Source organism: Lepeophtheirus salmonis, chromosome 11 (assembly GCF_016086655.4).
Source record: "Lepeophtheirus salmonis chromosome 11, UVic_Lsal_1.4, whole genome shotgun sequence".
NCBI lineage: Eukaryota > Metazoa > Arthropoda > Copepoda > Siphonostomatoida > Caligidae > Lepeophtheirus > Lepeophtheirus salmonis.
Genome location: NC_052141.2, coordinates 10,820,138 through 10,842,115, shown reverse-complemented (window position 1 = coordinate 10,842,115; position 21,978 = coordinate 10,820,138). Strand labels below are relative to the sequence as shown.

General features: G+C 32.3%; 1 protein-coding gene across 6 annotated transcripts in view; it reads left to right on the top strand.

Moving 5' to 3' along the window:
* LOC121125947 (band 7 protein AGAP004871) overlaps nucleotides 1-21,978 on the top strand; it is a 333,305-nt gene that overhangs the window by 293,726 nt on the left and 17,601 nt on the right. For 5 of the 6 annotated variants that reach the window (XM_071891633.1, XM_071891629.1, XM_040721215.2 and 2 more), the window contains 2 exons: nucleotides 11,447-11,553; nucleotides 13,452-13,524. In XM_071891633.1, the coding sequence (XP_071747734.1) occupies nucleotides 11,447-11,553; nucleotides 13,452-13,524 (180 nt within the window). Of the gene's footprint in view, nucleotides 1-11,446; nucleotides 11,554-13,451; nucleotides 13,525-13,635; nucleotides 13,719-21,978 lie in introns of all 6 variants that reach the window. The other variant, XM_071891631.1, reaches the window with a different exon arrangement.

The following is a 21,978-nucleotide window of genomic DNA, read 5'->3' as shown; positions in this document are numbered from 1 at the left end:
CATTTTATCAGCTTCGTAATTTTATTTTTTGATTTAGCGACAAACAATATCATATAAATAGCTGATGTCAGATTCATGATATTTCCTCACACGATAAAGGAATTATGTAAGTATGTGAGAAAATTGAAAAGAAAATAATTTACAAAATGACAGAAATTTATACACAATAATATACTTATTACTTGAGTAGTGCTTATAAATTCCCTTATCTCCTGCAAAGAACAAAATGAGCGCCTTCGACCATTTTTTTAACGTACTTAGGTATTTTTTATTAAAAGTTAGCCAAATATAGGTCAAATTAGCTTAAGGTAATTGAGCAAAACGTTTCTTTTGGGAGAGTTGCTACATTGGACAAGTTGCATTCAAATACCATTTTTGGAAAAGATATTTACTGATACAACCTTAAATTTTTTCAACAATAGCAGACATAATTGAGTATTGTTAAAATTAGGCCAGTAGAAGTGAAAATACAAGTTTTGAGGTTCCAAACCAAAAGAATTGCGACTCTCCATAAATATGTGGACAGTTGAAACATCTGACGAGTTGGATTCAAATACATTTAGTGAAGAAACTATACCGAGGTATAACCTTGATTTAGATTCAAGCAACAACAAATATATGTATGTGTATTGTGTTTCAACTTTGCAAGATAAAATTAAACCTACTCAGAGTAATTGAGTCATAAACAAAAAAAATTAGAACAGTCTCCCCTACATTATATATATGTAAGTATTTAATATCTCTTAACATCTTCTATAGGTTTCTTTTATTTAGCTCAATCAGCTATAATAACATCAATAATATATATATGGTTATAATATATAGATAACATATATATTAGGGTTTATCTCTCGTTTTCCCGGGATTTCTCATGGTTTTCTATCTACAGGACTGTCCCAGGAAATCCCACAATGAACTAATTATTTCAAAGTATAAGTTTCATTTAACTAAACAGACCTGTGCATATAATTTTGGACCATATTTATTGCCGTTAAGAGCAACAACAGTGCTATCTATAAGTAGCTTTTTAATATAGAGAGGTTTTGTAGGCTGCATTTATACTTTTCCAGAAAGAAAAAATACACTTCATAAGGATGGAGCAACCAAAAAGCTTTGCAGTGATAAAACTTCATTGTGTGAGACACTTATCAGAGTTTTGATATATCCAAAAATATAAAGAGGACTCCATGTTCCTGGCTGGGCTCAAAGGGTCCATCAGTACTTACCCAGGTAAATCCATGTTAATCCATGCCGAAAACCACACGGTTTAACATAGTACCATCTACAGGGCCTTGAATGAAAACCTAGGGTACGTCCTAAGAGTGAAACGTCTGTTTAAAGATTCAAGGAAGCTCACCTGAAAGGTTATGTGTAAGAAGATAATGTTTTCCTTGAAGAAAATTGGAAGAGATTTACTATTCTTCTTAGAGAGAAGATATTCACTTTTGACAAGAAAATAAAGAGCCGGAATGACATATGGATATTTAAATAACCTTCTGAATTCCTAACGGTGTTTAGGACGAAGAACCCAGCCGCCGTGGTGGGCGTCCTGGGCGTCACAAGTAGTGAGGGTCACGTCATGATAGTCTACTTCTTCAAGCCCAAGCAGAAAATGATCAAAGAGGTCTAATCGGACTTGTTCAAGCCCAGTATGGACTAAGTAGCTAGAGACAGAAGGTATACATTCCAACAGGACTCCTCCCACCCATAAGGCCAAGATTGTGCTGGAATAGCTGAAGGACAGTGTGTCAACTTTTTGACCCTCCAAATATCTTGTTCTTAATCCTTGTGGCTTTTATATGTTGGGAAGTTTAAGGGTGATGCTTCTACAACCTACCATAACGCTGCCGAGTCCACAAAGTCGTCTATCAGGTCCGTAGCCAGCTTCATAGACGCTGCAGAGGTCTCGAAGTACGTTAAATCTTTCAGGTCATGTTTGGAGGCTTTTCTTTAAGCGGGAGAAAGGCATATAGAATGCTCATTTTTTGCAAAATGAAAGTTTCTCTAGAACCATTCATAATGGATCTTGGTACCCTTAAACTTGGTCCAAATGTATCTACCAGACCTCAGATACTAACGGTAGTTCAAGACATTGTTTGGAGTAATAAGGGGTAGGTTATAAGACAAATGATGCTTAATAATAGAGAAGAAAATAACAGAACAAATCCTTGGTGTAACCCTTTTTTTTATGAGCACATTCACGTACACCTACTCACTGAATACTTAATACTCAAATATATATTATGGTCAGATAATGAAATGCTCTAATTTCCTCAATTGAGCATCATATTAGATTGAAAGAAGCTAGATTTGATGTTATTATAGGTAAATATCCAAGAGTCCAACTTTGTATTTTTAATTAAGTTAAAACATCAAAGCTGTTTACTTTTTTTTATAGATTGGATTAAGAATGGACCTTTAGATATCTTGTACAGAGACGACATTTTTATTTTCTCATATGAGTGAATGTTTCCTTTATATATGTAGAATCTATATTACTAACTTAATTTTTTTTCTCTCTGTTTGTATGAAAGGATGTTTGATGGCAAATTTGTCATTTTCATATACATCTAACAGTAATCATATTAATGAAATATTGCAGGCGTTTTGTATCAACTGTGTGTAGCTAAGGCACAGCCAGGTAGCGTTCTAGAGACTATAGTACTTTTGACCTCATGAGTTTTAACTACTTATTTTTTTTATTTTTTCAAGGTGTTATTATTTCGCCTTGTAGATATAACATCTTTGTAATTTGTAACTTTGAGTGAGAGTGCCCTTGAATAACTGTGTAAAAAACCAAAGATTTCTTGATTAATTATTTTCTATATACCGGGCCGTGCAGAATTATTTACCGATTTTTGTTCAGAACATATTGCGGACAATAATGACATTTGGAATGACTTGAGAAACAATTTATTCATACATTTAGAATAATAAAATAGTTTGTGATCAAATTTAATCAATGTAGCCACCATTTGACTCAATGACACTGGTCAGGCGACGTCTGAAGCTGCCACAGACTTGCTGGATGTAATCGGCGTCCATGGAGGCCCAGGCCTTGTTGACAGCAGCCTTTAAGGCATTTATGTTCTTGCGTCGTTTTTTGCAGGCTTTGGTCTCCACGTGCGCCTCGATAGAGAAGTCTAGTGGGTTCAAATCTGGGCTTTGAGGGGGCCAGTAGTGCTTGGCCAAAAGTTCATGTTGTCCTTGAGCCACTCCTGAGCTTTCTTGGAAGCGTGGGCAGGTGCTCCATCTTGTTGAAAACCCCAAGGAGAGTTGCCCACGATGGATTTGATCCACGGAAGGACCTTGGGCGCCAGAATCTTCACATAATCATCCACTGTTAGTCTGAGCCATTGGTGAACCATACCGGCTTCATGGCCTTCCCGTTGGATCTCCAAACATCTTCAAAGCTCACAACACGGTCATTTTGCCTGTTGAAAACAGGATCGACCGTAAAAGTTTTCTCATCTGAAAAAAGGATGATGCGTCCAAATGAGCTCTTGATATCATTCAAGATTTTCTTGGCATGCTCAAGTCTGACTTCTCGCTGACGTTCAGATAGCAGAGGGCGTTCAGTGCGCCTCAGGAACTTTCCTCCAGCCCTTTTCAATGCCCTTGAAACAGTTGATCTCGACGTTCCCATCTTTCTGGCCATGTCGGCAATGGACCTGTTGGGAGTCCTCTTGAACACTGCCTTTACTTTCCTTGTTGAGACAGTGGGCTTCCTGCCAGCCCCAGGGGAATGCTTGAGATCACCCCAAGCCTCCAAGCACTTGGAAACGTTGTAAATTGTCTTCAACGAGGCCCCAACCTTTTTCTTAATGTTGTTATGAGGCACTCCCGCTCGGAGGAGGGCTGCAATGTCGATCCTCTTTGTTTCCTGATTGAACATGGTCTCACGTGTGGAAGTTGGTACGCTCTCACAGGAATGATTTTTGTTTATTTTAACAGTAAAAATACGAAACAATCAGATTGGTTGCCACAAAACCTCTTAAAAAGTATATTTACATCATCAGTAAACAACTTTGCACGGCCCAGTATTTAAGGAAAAGTTTGTCTGTTCGACGAGCTTAGGATTTCCTACATATGATAATTTGTTTTTGCTCATAGTAAAAAAGTACAGTTTTACTATTGATAAAACCAATATTGAAATATTAAAAAAATAACCTTATGTTTTTTATGCAATTACTTTTAATATATAAAATAGTAAATACAATATTATAGCCTTGTAGACAAAGTTGTATGCATCAGTCCTATCATTAAAAAAAAAGAATTCAATCACTCAAACAGAAAAAAAAGGAATGCCTTTTAAGCAAAACGGTTGACTAAATCCACTAAATCTTGATTACAATTTGCTCAATAACCGAATAAATTTTAAACAAGGCGCTCTCAAGATAAAAAAGCTCTCCATATTGTCTGGTGTATTCGATGATTTAGAACCATAATGAAAAGTTTCCGTGATAAAATATAAACTCAATGGAATGAAAGCATTTTTATTAATGTCGGGGTCTATAGTATCCAAGTTCACCAACGGAGGTTTAACACAAGGTTTTGTTACGCAACAAGATGGCAGTTGAAACAAAAAAATATAAGTTTGGTTTGTGTTATATGTTTAATTTGTTTAAAATCGTCGAAGTAACATAAAAGAAGGCATTGTTTGCCGAAATTTCTGTATAGACCATTTGCATCTCCATCCCGACAACGTACAATATGAAAAAAGTCAATTACTGGCCCTTACAGCCAAGAAAAATCAAAACTTATGCAGCAACAATATGGTTAACTTCTAGCATGCCTCCATGTAGCCCTTTTCCAGGCCTAATCTCAATCTCATAGACTACAATTGGGGCATCTTGGAGAAAAGGTCTGCTGCACCTTCATCCAATGTTGGATCACTCCAAGTTACCATCATGACAGTGTGAGCATTCATTGTCAAGTGATGTTAATCTGTTCGCTGGCGTGTCAAGGATGGTATTGCTTTGAAGAAGAGCATATTGAATTAAATATAGTATTTAAACATATCACAAATTTGTTATTGTTGTCATTTATTGATTCCAAGAAAATCAAGTTTTTCATTGTTTAGTCAGGCTACTTCAAGTTCTGGGCCCCACTTTGTATACTCACAAAGGTCAAGACCATTATTACATCCGAATCCATCAGTATTCCAGATGATAATTTTGAGGGTGGCAGTTTATTTCATTCCCAGTAAATCTCTGTCTTTTCATTCCTTGTAATTTCATTCCCACTTTAAATATGGATATAATATGTTTTCAATCCAGAGATTAACTTAAGGTAGGTGAGTGTAACTGATCCTGGAGAAAGGTGCACGGGGGCTAAGCAAGCTTGCTTATTCTTTACGTAGATCTGAACTGTGAGAAGAGAAATATGTTTGACTAAATTGATGCGGGGGATTATTAGTAATTATAGACCATCGCAGGGATGAGTAATGCCATAATTTATTTTTTCTCCCTAGGTCTGAACAATATCCTCAGATCGAGATTCCAGTCCTACTCTCTATTTAAGACTTATGATGACGTTATTTCTAATTCATAAGCACCATAAACTCTTTATATCCGTGTCAAATCCATCATAAGTCAACAGTCTTCCCCATTGCCGACTTCCCGGGCCTCCCTACATACTTAAATACTACCAACAGGTAGTGTATATATATAACTGGTTTTGACAGTATGACGTCATTAAATATTAAAGTGGGAATGAAATTTCAGGGGATGGATTTCACAGGCAATGAATTCACTCGGAATGTAATTACCGGTCACAGTATTTTGTTATGTCCTTCGACACTTTCCTTGAAACAACTTTATGCAGAACTAGCTTAAAATCACAGTATTTATTATTTTCTAACGGGAGTCCGATACTTTCCGGATTCCTAATTTTTTCAAGATGCATTTCCCGGGAAAAGAAGACACTTTAGTATACATATATATCATTAACATTAAGGTATTTGTAAATACCTTCACTGACATGTTTTGCTGGGAAAATATATGTAGAAATATTTTTTCCATTTCCATTCTTCTACTCCAATAAGTGAGGGGGGTGAAACAAATGAGGAAATAAGGCTAAATGTCCGTCTAAATCACTTGGTGCAAAATGATAAATTGATAGAATAATTATGGCCACATAAATACAGTATGTACATTTATCATGCTGTGTTGTTTCTTCATGTCTAAAACAGGTGTATCTCTAATTTACGACATGTTTTTGTAAGGTACTCTAATAGAGGCAGCTGTTAGGACTTTTATTTGGGAAGAGTAGGGAATTTATATTTTTCCCACTTGAACATGAGACCACAATAATAAGAAATGTTTTATTTAAATATTTTTTTTTACAAATTTTATTTGAATAATATAAACGATAACTCTTGTAAAAATCCTCAGTTTATACATTCCGTTTTTTTAGTAGACACTCATGCATAACAACTCAATTCATATATGTTCTCGATCATCTCAAGCATTGTTTCGATACATGTGTTGTTTTTCTTGTGCATTGTTTCATTGTCGGTGTAACTGTGAGGACAGTCCAGGACATCAGGGTCGCATGGAAGAATGGGAAAGAAGTTAAAAGGAAGGCAGGAAGTGAAGGAAAAGGTTTAGAGCAAGATGGAAAATATCTCAAGTTTATGGAGTGAAAATCAAGGATGATCCTACAAAATCAATGTACCGCTTGGCAGAAGAGTTCACCATGGACGATATCACCATAAAGAGGGCAGTTCATGATTACCTCTGTCTTGAGAGCTTGTCCAGACTCACAGACATCTCTTCAACGTCAGATTGAATGTTTTAAGGCTTGAAAGATGCAAAAAAGTACATACTTAATTACTCAAAGAGTCTTCTGTCGACTTTGAAGATCTTCTCAGACGACCAGGTTTTGAACCGCAGAAACGATAGATTTAAAACAGCCTGATGAAGTCCAGGGTAACTTCAGGGCAAAACATCCAGCCCAAATAATGTATTTGGAAGTCTTGGCTTGCGGGGGGAAGAAAATGGATACCTTCTTCTTCAAGCCAAATGAGAAAAACGGTGCTGATGCCTACTATAAGGTCCTGAGGTGGACAATATTACCTGGATGAAGGCTAGCTATGCTGAAAATAACTATGTATGGACCCAAGACGGTGCCTCCAGCCATAGGGCATTGAAGACACAGAACTTCTTCAAGGAACAATTTGCTGACTTCTGGGACAATGCTTCTGGCCCTCACCCAGTCCTGATCTCAATCCCCTCGACTCCAGTGTGTGGAGTATCATAGGGAGAAAGGTTGAGAATATATTGCTCAGAAATTTTCAGAAGCTCAAGGCCAGTATCAAAAAGCCATGGCCCAATACGTCCGTCGATCATAATGTGGCTACCTATGCCAAGTCCTGACCTTGTGAGGAGGCTGTGATAGAGGCTAGAGGTGGCCATATTCTATGATTATTTCCAAGATTGATTGTTAAAGTTTTTTCAATAGCATTTTTCTTTGTACAGTTCTAATAAAAAGTTATTATGGTTTTGGGTTTGCTTTTTGTTCTGAAGAATTTACCTGTCGATCTCTCTACATCAGGAAGCTCTATTTAAAGCGCACCCTTTTTAAGAGTTCAATGCTGTATGCTCACATTGGTAATATTTCATTAATACGACTACATTGTTATTTCATAGCTCAAAATATATAAATGATTTACTTTAGTACGCAATATATACACTCCATCACTGCACACAGTGTTTTTCATACATTCTTACATAAAGTTAAATTTTAACTTATTAATAAGATTTAAATACTTTTGTGTTATATTTATTAAATATTTGAATATTTTTATTTCATATTCTATTTAACAAGGAAATTATAGAAGCTTTTTTTTACAAAAACTCGTAATAATTTGATTTAACTCAGCTAGTAATTTAAATATTTTCTGTAATTCTTTATTGAAAAATTTGCCGATGATATTTTGGAATCATTTGGTTGACAAAATGGTAGATCAAAGGACAAATATAGAAAAAATATTTTTATATATCTTCTCTAACATAATACAACTACTCAGCCAAGTGTTATTATTTAGTCCTCTCTATTACGAAAATTTTGTGATATTACGAGTTATTTTTTTTTTCAATTTCCCTATCAGCAATGTTATGAAACAAATAATTAGCTTTCAATTGCTAAAAAATAAAAACCCTTGATTTAGTCACCCCCATGATCACACAGTCCAAAGAAATAATCGAGATAGCAGCGCTAATCCGCGTCGGGATTGTCCTAGAAGGCTATCTGGGAGCAAACTGGGGGCTCGAGGGTAGCAATTTACAATTGCAAATTAATTAAAAGATACATTGTAAATCGTTTTCCGAAGGGCCACAAGGCTCAGTCTGCTCTCCGATGGCCTTATAGGACCATCCCAGGCGGAGAGGCATTGTTATCTCAACCCTCTTCTTGTACTGTGTCCTTTTGTTGGTGACTAGGACATTTTTTTTCTGAGCAATCGACAGATAGCCTTCTGTTTTATAACATTGTTCATAGGAAAAATTCTAACAAAAACCAAAAAACCTTTCATTTCGTCCAGTTTTATGGTAAAGATGTTGTAAGCCTAACATTAATTTAAAACTATATTGTAGTAGATTGTTTTGTTTTGTTCATTCGTCATAAGGTTTTTAATCATCCTCAGACAAGCAAAGAATATTCAGTAGAAGGTACTAAAACATACAGGTGAATATATTGACAAAAAAAAATGACAATCACTCCCAAAAAAATCCCGAAGTCCAAAAAATTAAAACATTAACAATTATTTTATCCACATTTTCGACAGTTTTAACCCAAAGAGTAATTCATATTTGATATCAAAATTACAGCAACGAAATTGTTTAAAGAAAAATTGCTCGTAATGGGCTGTTACAGTATCAGGATCTTTTCTTGTTTATCGAAATATTTTATTGTTGAGTATGTTTTTAAAATAACCAAAATTTCAAATATTTTGTAATTTTTTTTCTAAAATTATACTGATTCTGACAAGGATTTCTAATTTGTGGGTCAACTACATCACCCTTATACTTATGCATTAAAATCTTACCATACTATCTAAATCTATTAATTAAAAAATATATAAATATAATCTAATTTTTGTAGCATCAAAATATTTAATATGTGTTATATATATACGTACCGTTGTTCAACACCGGAAGTAAAAACGTACCCAACAGAACAAGGGTATAAATCCGTACCGTGCCAGCCTATTAGTTTGATATCTTGGCTATGAAACAAAAAAATGTGTTATTAACAAGTATAGTCATCAATATAGTATTTATTTGATACTGGTCTCCACTGAGAGCAAAAGGGTTCAATACAACTTTTTTTATCTCAAAGAAAGGGGACATTATTTGTTAAACCTGCATCTATTTAGATTTTTATCAAAGCAAATTTAAATAATATTGATATTCGTTAGCTTTGAAAATACTATTTTTGAAAAAATCATGGGAGTTTGAAGTAATGTTGTTTGTCTAATAGTACTCATCGCCCTTTTCAATTTAAGAAGATTCTTATTCACCTTCAGTAATGACTATTGGAGGAGATTTATTAGTTTAGGATTATTAAATTTATTCATCAATAGAAGAAGAGTATTAATTATTATTTTAATAAATTAATATTCATCCACTACAGAGAAAAAAAGAGTGCGCCAAAGGATGGTGTATTTTATAGATATTTACTTTATAATACAAACAATATCAAATCATCTAATTGATCACGCTAAAAAGGATTGAAACTTGAGACTACCAAAACTACTATTGGTAGAGAGGTATATAAAACATGTCCTAGAAAGCAGGAGCTCTTTTATTTTTAATAGCTGTTATCAATATAAGTTAATTTTTGAAGAGGGAACATTTAAGAATAAAGTAAGCCTCATGAAAAAAAAGAATAACAATGAGGCTAAGCTTGGGAGTTATAAGTCCTTCCTTGGTAGACCCAAATTCCAGTTCACCCTAATTCAAACAAAATACAAATGTTTACAAAGACTTTTTATAAACTCATGGACTAAAAATATATTCATGAATATATGTTTTAAGTTCTTCTATTGATATTCAATAGAACTTCGATAATTTATACATTGCTCTGTTTATTTTAGTAATAAAAATAGTTTTTTTTTAAAGTTTAATTTCTTTATACAGAGAAGGAAAGTTGAGAGGTTAATGCTTCGAGGAGATAAATCAATCTTAATATATAGAACTAAAGCCTTACAACAATGTGTTAGAACGAATACCACGTGATCATTCTTATATCATAGCCACACTGGTTTTTTTGTACGCTAGGACGTTGAGTATTTAGTCAAAACTAAATGCTCAGCTTCCATGAAGGCAAAGGTAGTGATGAAGATCGTGTGTATTTTGGGCATGTAAAAAAAAAGAAACCAAAAATGAGCGTGGTCATTCTAACCAGTTGATGAATGTTTTAAAGGAGAGCAACTTAACTGGTATGACGTTTCATAGGATCCTTTACAATTTTACACACATTGACTTTTCAATAATCTAAATTAATTGATATACAAACAGACATCAGATAAAAATAAACTCAGAATTTAAACAAATCTGATATTAATTGAATAATTTGGAATATTTAATGAAGGGGGCTGGGGGAATGATAAGATGTTAGTTATTAAAAAAATTGATCTACTTTCTACAACTTACCCATAAGATATCCGTAACCTACATATTCAGAAACATTTATCCGACAAATTGTAGCCATTCGAGCTGTAGAAAAATATGACACTGGAGAGGTGCGATACTGTAATAAAAGTAATCTGAGGGGGTTTCTTTATTATCTAAAGCTGTTTCGTAATTAATAAATGATCTAATTATTTAATAATATATAATATTACTACCCTCTGAATCAAAACTCCACCATACGAGCATGTTGAGAATATTTTTAGAAAGCATCATCGTCCCTCAGACAAGTTATATCTGAGGCAATTTGTATTACTGTAATTTTTGTTATAACACTTAAAGTTTTTTTCAATAATTGTGTCACCGGTTTTAATATTTTTGTTAATTCTCTTTATCTTTGCTTCCAATATTGTTGAATGAACATTTTATGCATACATAACATTTTTGAAAGTGGGACATTTTTTCTTTTGTCGTCCCAGTCTGATTTTATTTTGACACGTTCATGTACATAAATAAAAAATACTTTTTAAAAGAAGGTCATAATTGGGACTTAATTATTATTATGGTTGTCGTTATGATAATATGGTATGTTGCTTCATAAAGAGATTAACCATTCACGACTACTTCCCTACACTTAATAATTAATTATTCAAAACGTTTCTATTTCAAACAAAAAAAATTATTATGTCATGTTAACTCAAGTCAGTTTTATGACACGGTTTAGAAAGCATATAATGATCATCTGTATTAAAAATTGTTATACCACTGACATTATGTTTTAATGTACTTATATAATTATTTTTTTTATACAGCGGATGAGTTGGATGTTGGAATTGGGATCTGTGGATGGCTGCTTACAGGCCTTTCCTGGATCATAGTGATTGTTACATTGCCATTTTCACTTTTTGTGTGCTTCAAGGTAAGAATATGTATCATTGATTATAAATATTTATTTACAGCATTGTCATAACTTACCGTCCTTTATCCTTCTTTAGCCTGGGCCACTGCATTAAAATATTTAATAATATTTGTGTAGCATGCACATTTCTTATAGAATATCATCAGTGATCCTAATTGGAAGCATTTTGTACATGTTAAAAAAAGAGAGTGGAAATCAATAAGGCAATTTTAAGAATGTTTAGAAGAAAAACAGTTTCATAAGATCTGCTATAAGATTATGTGATGAGGGGGAGGAACAGAAGGAATTAAATAAGGACAAAGACAAGAATAAGTCATCCATCCTCAATTCTACTCTGAGTCCCACAAGGACATATAATTATAATTCTGCAACCAATCCTCAAGGTGACTCTCCGTCTTTTATTAGGACACAAACATGCTCAATCCGGTTTTGAATATAATTAAAAGTAGTGTAAAATGAAGTTCCTTTTCTTAATTAATAAATAAAAGTTAACAGAGCTTAGGATAAGAAAATGTACTCTTTACCCTTGTGTGTTCCAACTTTAAAAACAAGGGATAACTAAAAAAAATGAAGGCGATTTTCATTACTAAACATAATTCCAAACAATTTTTGCAGTTGTGAGTAGCTTTTGGATCAGTATTGCCCTTCTTCTTAACTGTAGCTAAAGTCCAGGAGTTGGCAATCAAATAATCACAGTTAATTCCATGGCTTTTTTTTTTGGCTCCATTTTTTTTTAGTAGTTGGCAATTTGTAGAGTGTTTTAATATTTTCTATAACTGTTGTCTTTTTACTTTCATTCTTTGAGGAAAGAATATTTATTTAAAACTTGTAGTCACGAGTGTACCCACAGATGAATGAAAGAGAGAAACACTGATGCGTTGTAAGGGATAAGTCTTTGTTCGACACCGATAAGAATTGAGTACCGAAAATGGAGTAATTCTTAGCGATGTCATTGCTTGGTCCGAAGTAGGACTGGTGTGTATTTTCTTAACCGTACAGATTCTTGCAGCTTATCTAAATGAAACGAATTGATATCTAAGCTACTCACCTCTCAAAATATTTTTTTAATTCTCTGGGTTTACCATGTTCTTTTTGGTTTTCTGTTTTTCCCTTAGCAGGCTTACAATTAGCAACCTTACATATGATACTCAAGACTTGCAAGATTAGGCTAAATCCCTCCTACTACCAAATAGAGAAACTCAACTGAGAAGTTACAACAAAAGTAGTAGATTATTTTGAATGTTCATTTGTGAACCACTTGTCATACCTTTGTTGAAAGAAATATATTTTTTTATTAAAATAATTGATTATATAACTTTATAAAAACGAGGGTTATGATCTGTGTGAAGAGGCTGGATATCGGATTGAAATAATTTCATAAAAAAAAACTAATTTATGACTAATATATTCCTCTTTTTTTATTTTAAATATACATATTCGATTATTTAAAGCTAATAAATTAAGATATTGTGGATGAAAATTTGAGAAATGTCCATTTAAACTGATGTTTTGTTATTGTAGTAATTTCTCAGTTCTTCTACCCCTCTTATAGTTGGCGCACTTGAGGATATGCCAATTGGTCTCCAGTATTATATAGAGTAATCCCAAAATACAAACGATTTTCAACACTACTACAGCCCATAACATGATGGGAAACTCTTTATTTAAAATGTGAGGAATACTTACTAATTCAACTGACTTTAAAAATGGAATGTACCGAAGAATCAATTTGAACGTTTTAAAAAAAACCTTGACAATAGCTAAAAAATAGGGGGGGGGGCAAAAGGTCAAAATGGACGGTAATTTATGACAAATTTGTATATTTAATTAGTTTTGTTATTTTTAAGTCATTTTTAATTTTTTTTTTCTTTCTTTTTCTTTTTGTTTTACACCTGAAGGTTGTTCAAGAATACGAAAGGGCGGTCATTTTTAGGTTAGGGCGTTTATTACAAGGTGGCTCCAAAGGTCCAGGTAAATCAAATCCTCTTATTTATTTCTTTTTGTAATTTACATTCAAAAATAAACCAATCATTCCCCAAATGTTAAATTAACTTTTATGATAATTTAATTATAACAATACAGGTCTACATTTTGGGTTACCTTGCGTTGAGAGCCACGAAGTCGTTGATATGAGAACGATTACACTCTGTGTTCCACCCCAAGAGGTTAGACTGAGTATTTAAGTATACGTAAATTTTAGTGCGTTGTTGCAATGACGTCAAATCACCGATTGGCTTTAATTGTTTGTTGTTTTTACTGTTGTTTGTACAAAAAAAAAAAAAAGTATTACAATTATATGCACCTTTGTTCATAGTGGCACAAAGCACATGCACAATCGATTTGTCTTATTCTTCTTCGAAGAACGATAGTCTCTTGAAGGATCACCGTCTTTGTCGTTCCTAGTTCAAAATTATTACCACCTAAAATACCCTTAAAATAATAACTTTATCTCCCAGATTCCCCCTCTCTTATCATTGTGGTGCGTCAACATAAAAACAATCTTGAAGACAAATCAAGAAAAGTAAATAATCACAATATAATTTTTTACTTCATATATCCACACATACAGTCCAATTTTTCATACACATATTTGAGTCAGTTTCAGACTTATTTTTCAATTTTTTGGGATTAAATGAGATGCCTCAGAATTGCATCTAGTCTCTAGAACCTTAATTCGTTTAAAAGACTTGTATTGTTCCTGATATGGCTCCTTATAACCATAAAATCTATTAATGTATCATTCTTAATTTTGAGAAGGTTCCTTTTGACTACTTTATATGCAATTTGAGGCAAACTCAAAAACTTTATAAAAATACTTTATTAATGGAAATTGACTACGTTTGTGGCGTGTCCACATAAAAACAATTCTAAACAAATATCAATCTCTTTTTATATTATATGTAAATAAAGCCCAATATTTCATACACATATATTTGAATTAGTTATAGTGTTATTATTCAAATTACTCAGATGATTTAAGGTACTCAGGAATTTTAACTATAGTTTAGATTTTTTTTATGATTTAATAGACTTATAACGTCCCCCATTATCGATCCGAATAAACTCTATCAATGTATCATTATTTTATTGTGACAATCAAGTTTAGCTACTCTACTTGCAATTTTCTGCACATCCATATAATTGAATTATTAGTTATTTGATAATTAGTTGACAGACGCAATTATAAACCATGCTCAATTTAGAGAAACAATATTTTACTTCACGTTTGTACTACATATGATTGTTTTAACAGCGTTATGTAAAAGACCAATTACTAATTTGAATAGTACAAACTCCAATGATATAAGATAGTTCAGACATTTATCACGCTAAAGTTATAATACATGTTCTCTAAGTAAGATAATTTACATGAGTACTTATGTGAGATTGATTCAGGAGAGCTTTAACCTAATGGATAATAAAGCGATTTTAAAATATATAAATAGATATAAAGAAAGCTACTCTTAGAATTTAAATACAACCCGTCTTCAAGTCTACATACCATTTGAGTTTAGCATCTGCTTTAAAAACTGAGTGTACTCTTTATGAAACTTATTATGGGTTACCACAGTATTGTGTGTCATAGATTTTAAGTACGGTATCTCCACAATAAGGTCAAAAATTTTTAATATGATGGGCTTAATTTCACCAAAATATATGTCAAACATATATAACACCATAAAAAAAACTATGAGGAATACGAAAATAAATATTGTAGTTAAAAATAATCCCCCTCCATTATAGCCCACCCTCCTATATGTATTCCATTAGAATATACAATATGAAGCAACAATTATATACAAAAATAGTAAAGGGTTACCCCGTGTTGCATGGACCAGTGAGGGTGCAGAAGAGCAATATATACAATTTTTAATTTAAAAAAAAATAGTGTTAAAAACTTTACATAGTGTAACCCTATTGACGTATGAAAAAAATTTGTAGAAATGGGAAATCCATTTTTTATTTTTGTAAAAAAATGCCCAATCGAAATTTGCTAAGAAAATTGCAAAAAAAATTGGAATTGTAAATAGATACACGAGCTTATTAATATTTTTTTTTAGTTGCAAAAACAAAAAAGTTATGGATAATAATGTTGTCGATAAAATAACCTTTGAAAACTGGTTCATTTTTGCAAACATTACTAAAATTATATATTAAAATATCATTAAATTTCTTTTTAGATATGACAGATTTTTCAGTCAAAATCAATTTTTATGTATCATATTTATATTCATACGAATTTTCAAACCAATTTCTACAAACTTTATTTTGCTTACAAAACTCAAAATTCCATAAAAAAAGTCATTCATTTGCACTTGGAAAAATGAAACTGCAATTTTCTACGATTTATTTGCTAATTTAGAAAACGTTTAATTAGTATAATTGTTTTTAGAGACAGCAGTCACTTTTTGATTAATAACTCAACCCTCTCTCTAGTGTTCTTGAGCTCCAAAAGACATTTTTTGTGTTTTGAGTATAGAATAACACCCCCATCCCCAAAAAAAAAAAAAAAATAGGAACCCCCATCTCTGCATCACCAAATTAAGAAAACACCCATGCAAAAATGTCAACCTTCTAGGTTCAACGGTGTAGGCAAACATAAAAGACACGCACGAGCTCTATTTTATATGCATATATATATACAGATTTGTAAATATCAAGAGAGCTAACACAACCTCGTAATGGTTATCAACACTTTCTAAAATCAAAATACAAATAAAACTGAGGAATATACACAACTCAGATTCAACCAAATCCATTCCGTATTTTATTTGTAATACTTAAGACATTTCAATTCAATATGTACCCAAGTTTTAGAAAAAAAATAATTTGTATATTGCAGAAATTAGCTTCCTTAATTAATGATCCTTTCTAAATAATTAATTGCTATATTAATTAGGGATCATGGGAGTTCATGTACGGGGGCCCAGTCCAAACTAACAGAAATGTTTTTCTTTTTTTGGATATGAGGGATATATAAGCTTTTAATTAAATAGAGTAGACAACTTTGAAAACCAAAGTAATAAAAAACCCATTAATAAACCAAGTAACACGTAGAAACAGTTTACATCCAGTGCATTCTTGGTAATATACACATTTCATGTCATTAATCAATCTCAAGACATGTAGGTATTCATTTTCATAATTAATTATGAAAATAAATTTTCAAACTATGTACAACGTAAATAGATTTAATAAAAAAAACTTAAAAATCATTTTATGTACACCATTTTATTCCTCTTGAAAGATACTTCATTTTATACTTTTTTAAAATAGGGAACACTCGCTTGAAAACAAGTTTGTTTAGCAATCAAGAATGTATAGTTTATATATGGATATACCGGTAGTTGATTAAATACACGGACATTTTGTGGCAAATAATTAAATGTGTAATAAAATTCGTATGAGGTATTTTTTGAGAATTATATAATAGGGAATTTATTCTGGTATAAAATTTGATACAATTACTAAATATAACCACCATCAGCTGCTATGACACCCTTCAAGCGCCCACGGAAGGCCTTGCACACATTGATGATGTAATGGTCTTCCATGGTTGCCCATTGCTTATTGACGCTGGCTTTCAATGAGTCCCGATTCGGGTGGTAGGTAGCACAGGCCTTCTTCTCAATTTGCCACCACACACTGTAGTCAAGGGGATTCAAATCAGGTGATTGAGGTGGGCAAATGTTTTTGTGAAGGCTTCCTTCACCTCATCCCCATTGATTTTCCGTGGTCTGCCGGTCCAAACACCCTCCTTCAGGTATTTTCCCTCCTTGACAAGCTTCTGGACCTTAAGCGCAGTAGTCCTGGATAGTCCAGTGGCCTTGATTATCTCCTTGACAGACCTACCGGCGCGGAGGAGAGTGGCAACCATATGACGTTTGGCCTCGTCATTCATCGTAAACGACTTTGTTTGATGCAAGTAAGAAAAACAAAAACAAGGCCAAAAGATTTACCGAGTTACTTGTGCTGGAATTTTTTATTCCCGGTCACGGAACCTCATGCAACTACTGGTATTCGAAACTGTAGCTAAAAAATTAGGTATCCTAATTCATCCCCCAAATGTGTATGCGAAGTCTGTAATTGACTTAAATATCAAAGATTTCTATAAAATCAATTTGACTTTTCTTGACTTTTGTTCAAGATGGTTTTTATCTTGATGCACCACTCATGTGAAGACTACGTCCATTTTTTTGGGTATCTTAACTCCTCCAACCATGTTTGAAGAATAAGACCATGACTGTATCAAATAAGTCCATTAATTATTGGACTGTAATGTTATTTGAATTAAACTTTGATTCATGTTGAAGATTGTTTTTATATTAACGCACCAAATGTGTCTAGTATTATAAATTGTTAAAATAAAAGAATAACTAATTTATAGATTTTATTAGAAAAGGGGCCATATCGTAGCCAATATTAGCCTTTAAATTTAGTAATGGTTTATAAAAAAATTCTTTAATATCTTTATCCATCCTACAAAGTAGAATAAATTCCCTATAGTTGAATCAAATATGTCTATGAAATATTGGGCGATATGTTAAAGGAAGAAAATCAATTCATTTCAGTTTTCTCATTTCCATGATTTTTGTTCAACATCTTTTTATGTTGATGCACTACGTATACAAGTGTTGAGACTCGTTCTGAGGTCAATTTTTACTGGTTTGATTTAATTCATTTTTTATAGAAAGACCATTTACCGCTTTTAATTTTTTTCAGTCTCAAATAAAGGACTGCTTTTTATTTTTTTATATCAACTGTTGTTGATATGTCCATTGTTGTAACGCTTTTATGACGTCATTGTACTGTTCTTTATGATTTGAAAACAAACATGTCGTAGCGTACAATTTGTATATATAACCATTTTTCAGACACACAATTAAACAAGACCCATACTTTTATTTTGTGTTAACCATTTATACCAAGGTTATTCAATCTTTAGATATAATGGACTGTATTGCCACTTGAAATATTTTAATAGGCTACGAACACAAATAAATTAAATTTCATGAAAAATTGCTTCTTAAAACAAAACGATTGAATACATATTTATTTCAAATTTATGTCAAATATAAAAAAAAGCAAGTCTAATTTTTCAAGGCCAAACTGGCTTACAAAAAAAAGATTCAGGGGCATCTGTTTTGTGGATTTATAAAATAAAAAATAAAATAAAGTGCTATAACTTGCAAGATGATGTCAAATATTTTCAATTTTTATATGTATTTTAAAGGTATTGGTGATAGTTTGACAGTCAAGCTAACAAATACTAACTGTAATGATAATAAGTAGTGGCTACACATAAACATTAAACGGGCTGCAGTGCATTCCGCAAGCCATGGATTGGACATCCCTGATCTCGAGCCAATTTCTATGTGACCGTTCCTGATCATACTTTTATTTTAAAAAAAAACACAATTACAGACTGATTTGACTGATTTAAAAATAAACATCACATATAGGTTTTTTTGTCATATAGAGGCGTCACTACGATTTTCTTTGGGAGGGTTGGGCTTAGTTGACAATTTTTTTTTTCTATAAATCTCAAATTTCACTGATGAAATTTTAGAAAAGTGACAAAAGATGAAATTTGACAGAAACCTTTTGTTTTGTTAAGACATATTGAAAAAAAAAAAAACTTTGGAAAATTTGGTCGGCTAAAACTTTTATATACGAGACGATCACTTTTTTGTTCATTTCGACAATACCCGAGTTTTTCATGAAAAATACAATTTTTGATTACAAAAAATTGTTGATTTCAAAACTATAACAACACGAACAAATAATTGAAATAAAAGTTTGATATTTTCGACAAATTAGACAACAAGTTTTTAGCATTCCTATCCCTCCCCAAACTCACGGGTTTGTGTTCATATGGCAAGAGTTCCCAGTAATATATGTAAGATAAAATTATTTATAAGAAGAGTTATGCAAATATGACCTTCCAGTATGCGAAAATAAAAGAAACCGAAAATAACGATGTAATCTTGTCAATTTGAAGAATACCAGGGGAGATCAGCTTAAATGGCAATTAATTAAATCACCTCTAAGCAGCTGGGATAGAAAGAAAATCAACACAAATCCCTTTCATAATAGAGTAAAGAAATTTGTGGAGCATTAATCCTACTCCAAAACAAAACTTACAGAGAACAGAATAAGAGATTAGTGTGACTTTTTACAAAATATTTATAGGCTTTTTGTAAAAATGACTACATTACGCTTAGAATCTCCACCTTTAAGAATTAAAGAAGAATTATAAAAGCTTGATAATTTTTTAATAATGTGATAAGCCAAGGGATATTTTACTCTCTAGTCCACAAACTGGTTGAGCCTTAGATAGAAATATTCCTCATTTAAAATCTAAATCAACAAAAATATTGATTTTAAAATTCACAATAAAAAATAATGAATGATAAGACCTTTAGAAAATAAAAAGTTAGTTACCCAACCCCTCCAACATATACAAAGATGATGATCCTTCAAGCTCTGTTCACCAAGGGATATTCTGTTTTTACAAACTCCAATCGCTTTTTGGCAACTTTTAAAATATTATAATATGATCTTGTACATCAGTATTAATGTAGAGAGAGCCGAAATACTTTTAATGCTCGGTAGATGGCGTTTCTGACGTAGTAGTATCGTCTCGTACTTATCACCCTACAACATATTAGTCCTCAATATATCTTGATGTTTTTAATTTCTAGTGTAATTATTAATTGTGTACTATTATAAGTAGAAGCTTAAGTAACTTAGAGAGTTTTTACAAAGCTTTCACCATTATTTAATGCTATGTATTTTTGTGGTGTTTCAATGTTGAAATCAATAATATTACTAGTTTACATACTTATTATGAATATTACTTTGTTATTGTAGAAATGTATATGTATTTTTTTTCTTTAAATGTTGCATAATGACGTCAAGCTAGACGATTCAAATTGACGAGTTCATATATATTTTGATGCAATGTTAGAGCACGGCATTACCTGTCTAAGACAAAAAGTAAAAGTGTATTTTATTATGAGCAATCGATATATTCGCCTCTTTTCCCTTAGTCAGAGTTTGTATGGCTGATTGGTTAAATTAGAATTACCTTCTTTATACTGTGAACAACCATTATTGAATAATAACTTCATAGTTACCAACCTTTTTGGTCCATTTTCTCTTTCTTTTCAGAAGACGATTTGTTGATGAAATAATTGTAAACACTTCATAACAATTATAATGATCACTCTGTCAATAATGCAGCGGCTCGGTCCGGAGCCAAATTCTCCTCCCCTTGATTGGTATTTAGTTGCTTTTGTAGATCGATTGTGAGCGATATTTCGGTCCAGAGCCCGATATTGGATCGAAATGTAGCCGCCTTCAAATCGTATAAGGATTTATTTGCACTCAATTTATATACTGATTTTTTTTTAAATATTCCTTTAGTTGGTCGGAAGGAGTTGCACTGATTAAGTATAATTAAACATTATAGTATTTCAATTACTCCATCTGATCTAAGAACTGTCGTTGAAGTCCACATACTTTATATTTCCTTTTTTAGGGACGACTGTGAATTGAACCAACCCATATTGAGTTAATGAGAATAAATTCTCCAAAGAATGATGTCCACTGAGCTATGTCGATTTTGTTTGGCTTCAATCTATTGACCGACCGACTTTCTTCCATACTCTTGAAATGTTCTCTGTGCAAAAGTACTAATTATTTTGAAAAAAAACAAACAACCGGATTTTAAATGAAATTGATTCAGAAAGATTTTATTTTTATTTTTGACTCAGGTCCAAATAAAACTTGTTTAAAGGACCAAATCAGTTATGAGATTGATCCAGAAATTTCATAGCAAAATTCCAACTGAATTTGGGATTCAATTTGTTGATGTTATCCTTAAATCTCAATATATAGACTGATTTTTTTCAGTTTAAATCTATGGACTTATATCCTGATGTATCAGTTGTACAAATATGTTCACAAATGTGAACATCAACTGACGTCATCAGTCAATTCATCTATAAAACGTTACCCACATAATTTTAAATGAAACTGATCCAAACTGAAAGTTTCAGTGAGACTAGTCTTAACTGAATTTTTTTTAAAAGGTTGAATTAGTGGAGTCTAATTTTCCCCCGATATTTCGGTTTCAATCTTATACTGTATATAAAATTTTTTACTGTTTTCAAATGATGGACCAATTTTTTCGTTATTAATATATAGACCCAATTTTTTGGGGTGTAAGTCAATGGACCCATTTTTTCTTATATCCTAATATATGAAGTGTAGAAACATAATTTAAGCAATGTATTATTATTCTTTAAAGCTCTAAATTAGTTCGGCCCACTCAAAATTATAACTGACTGGTCTAAGATGTTCAAACCAAAAACCAACACAAGCCGTTACCCATATTGTATCTCTCAATTTTTTCATAAA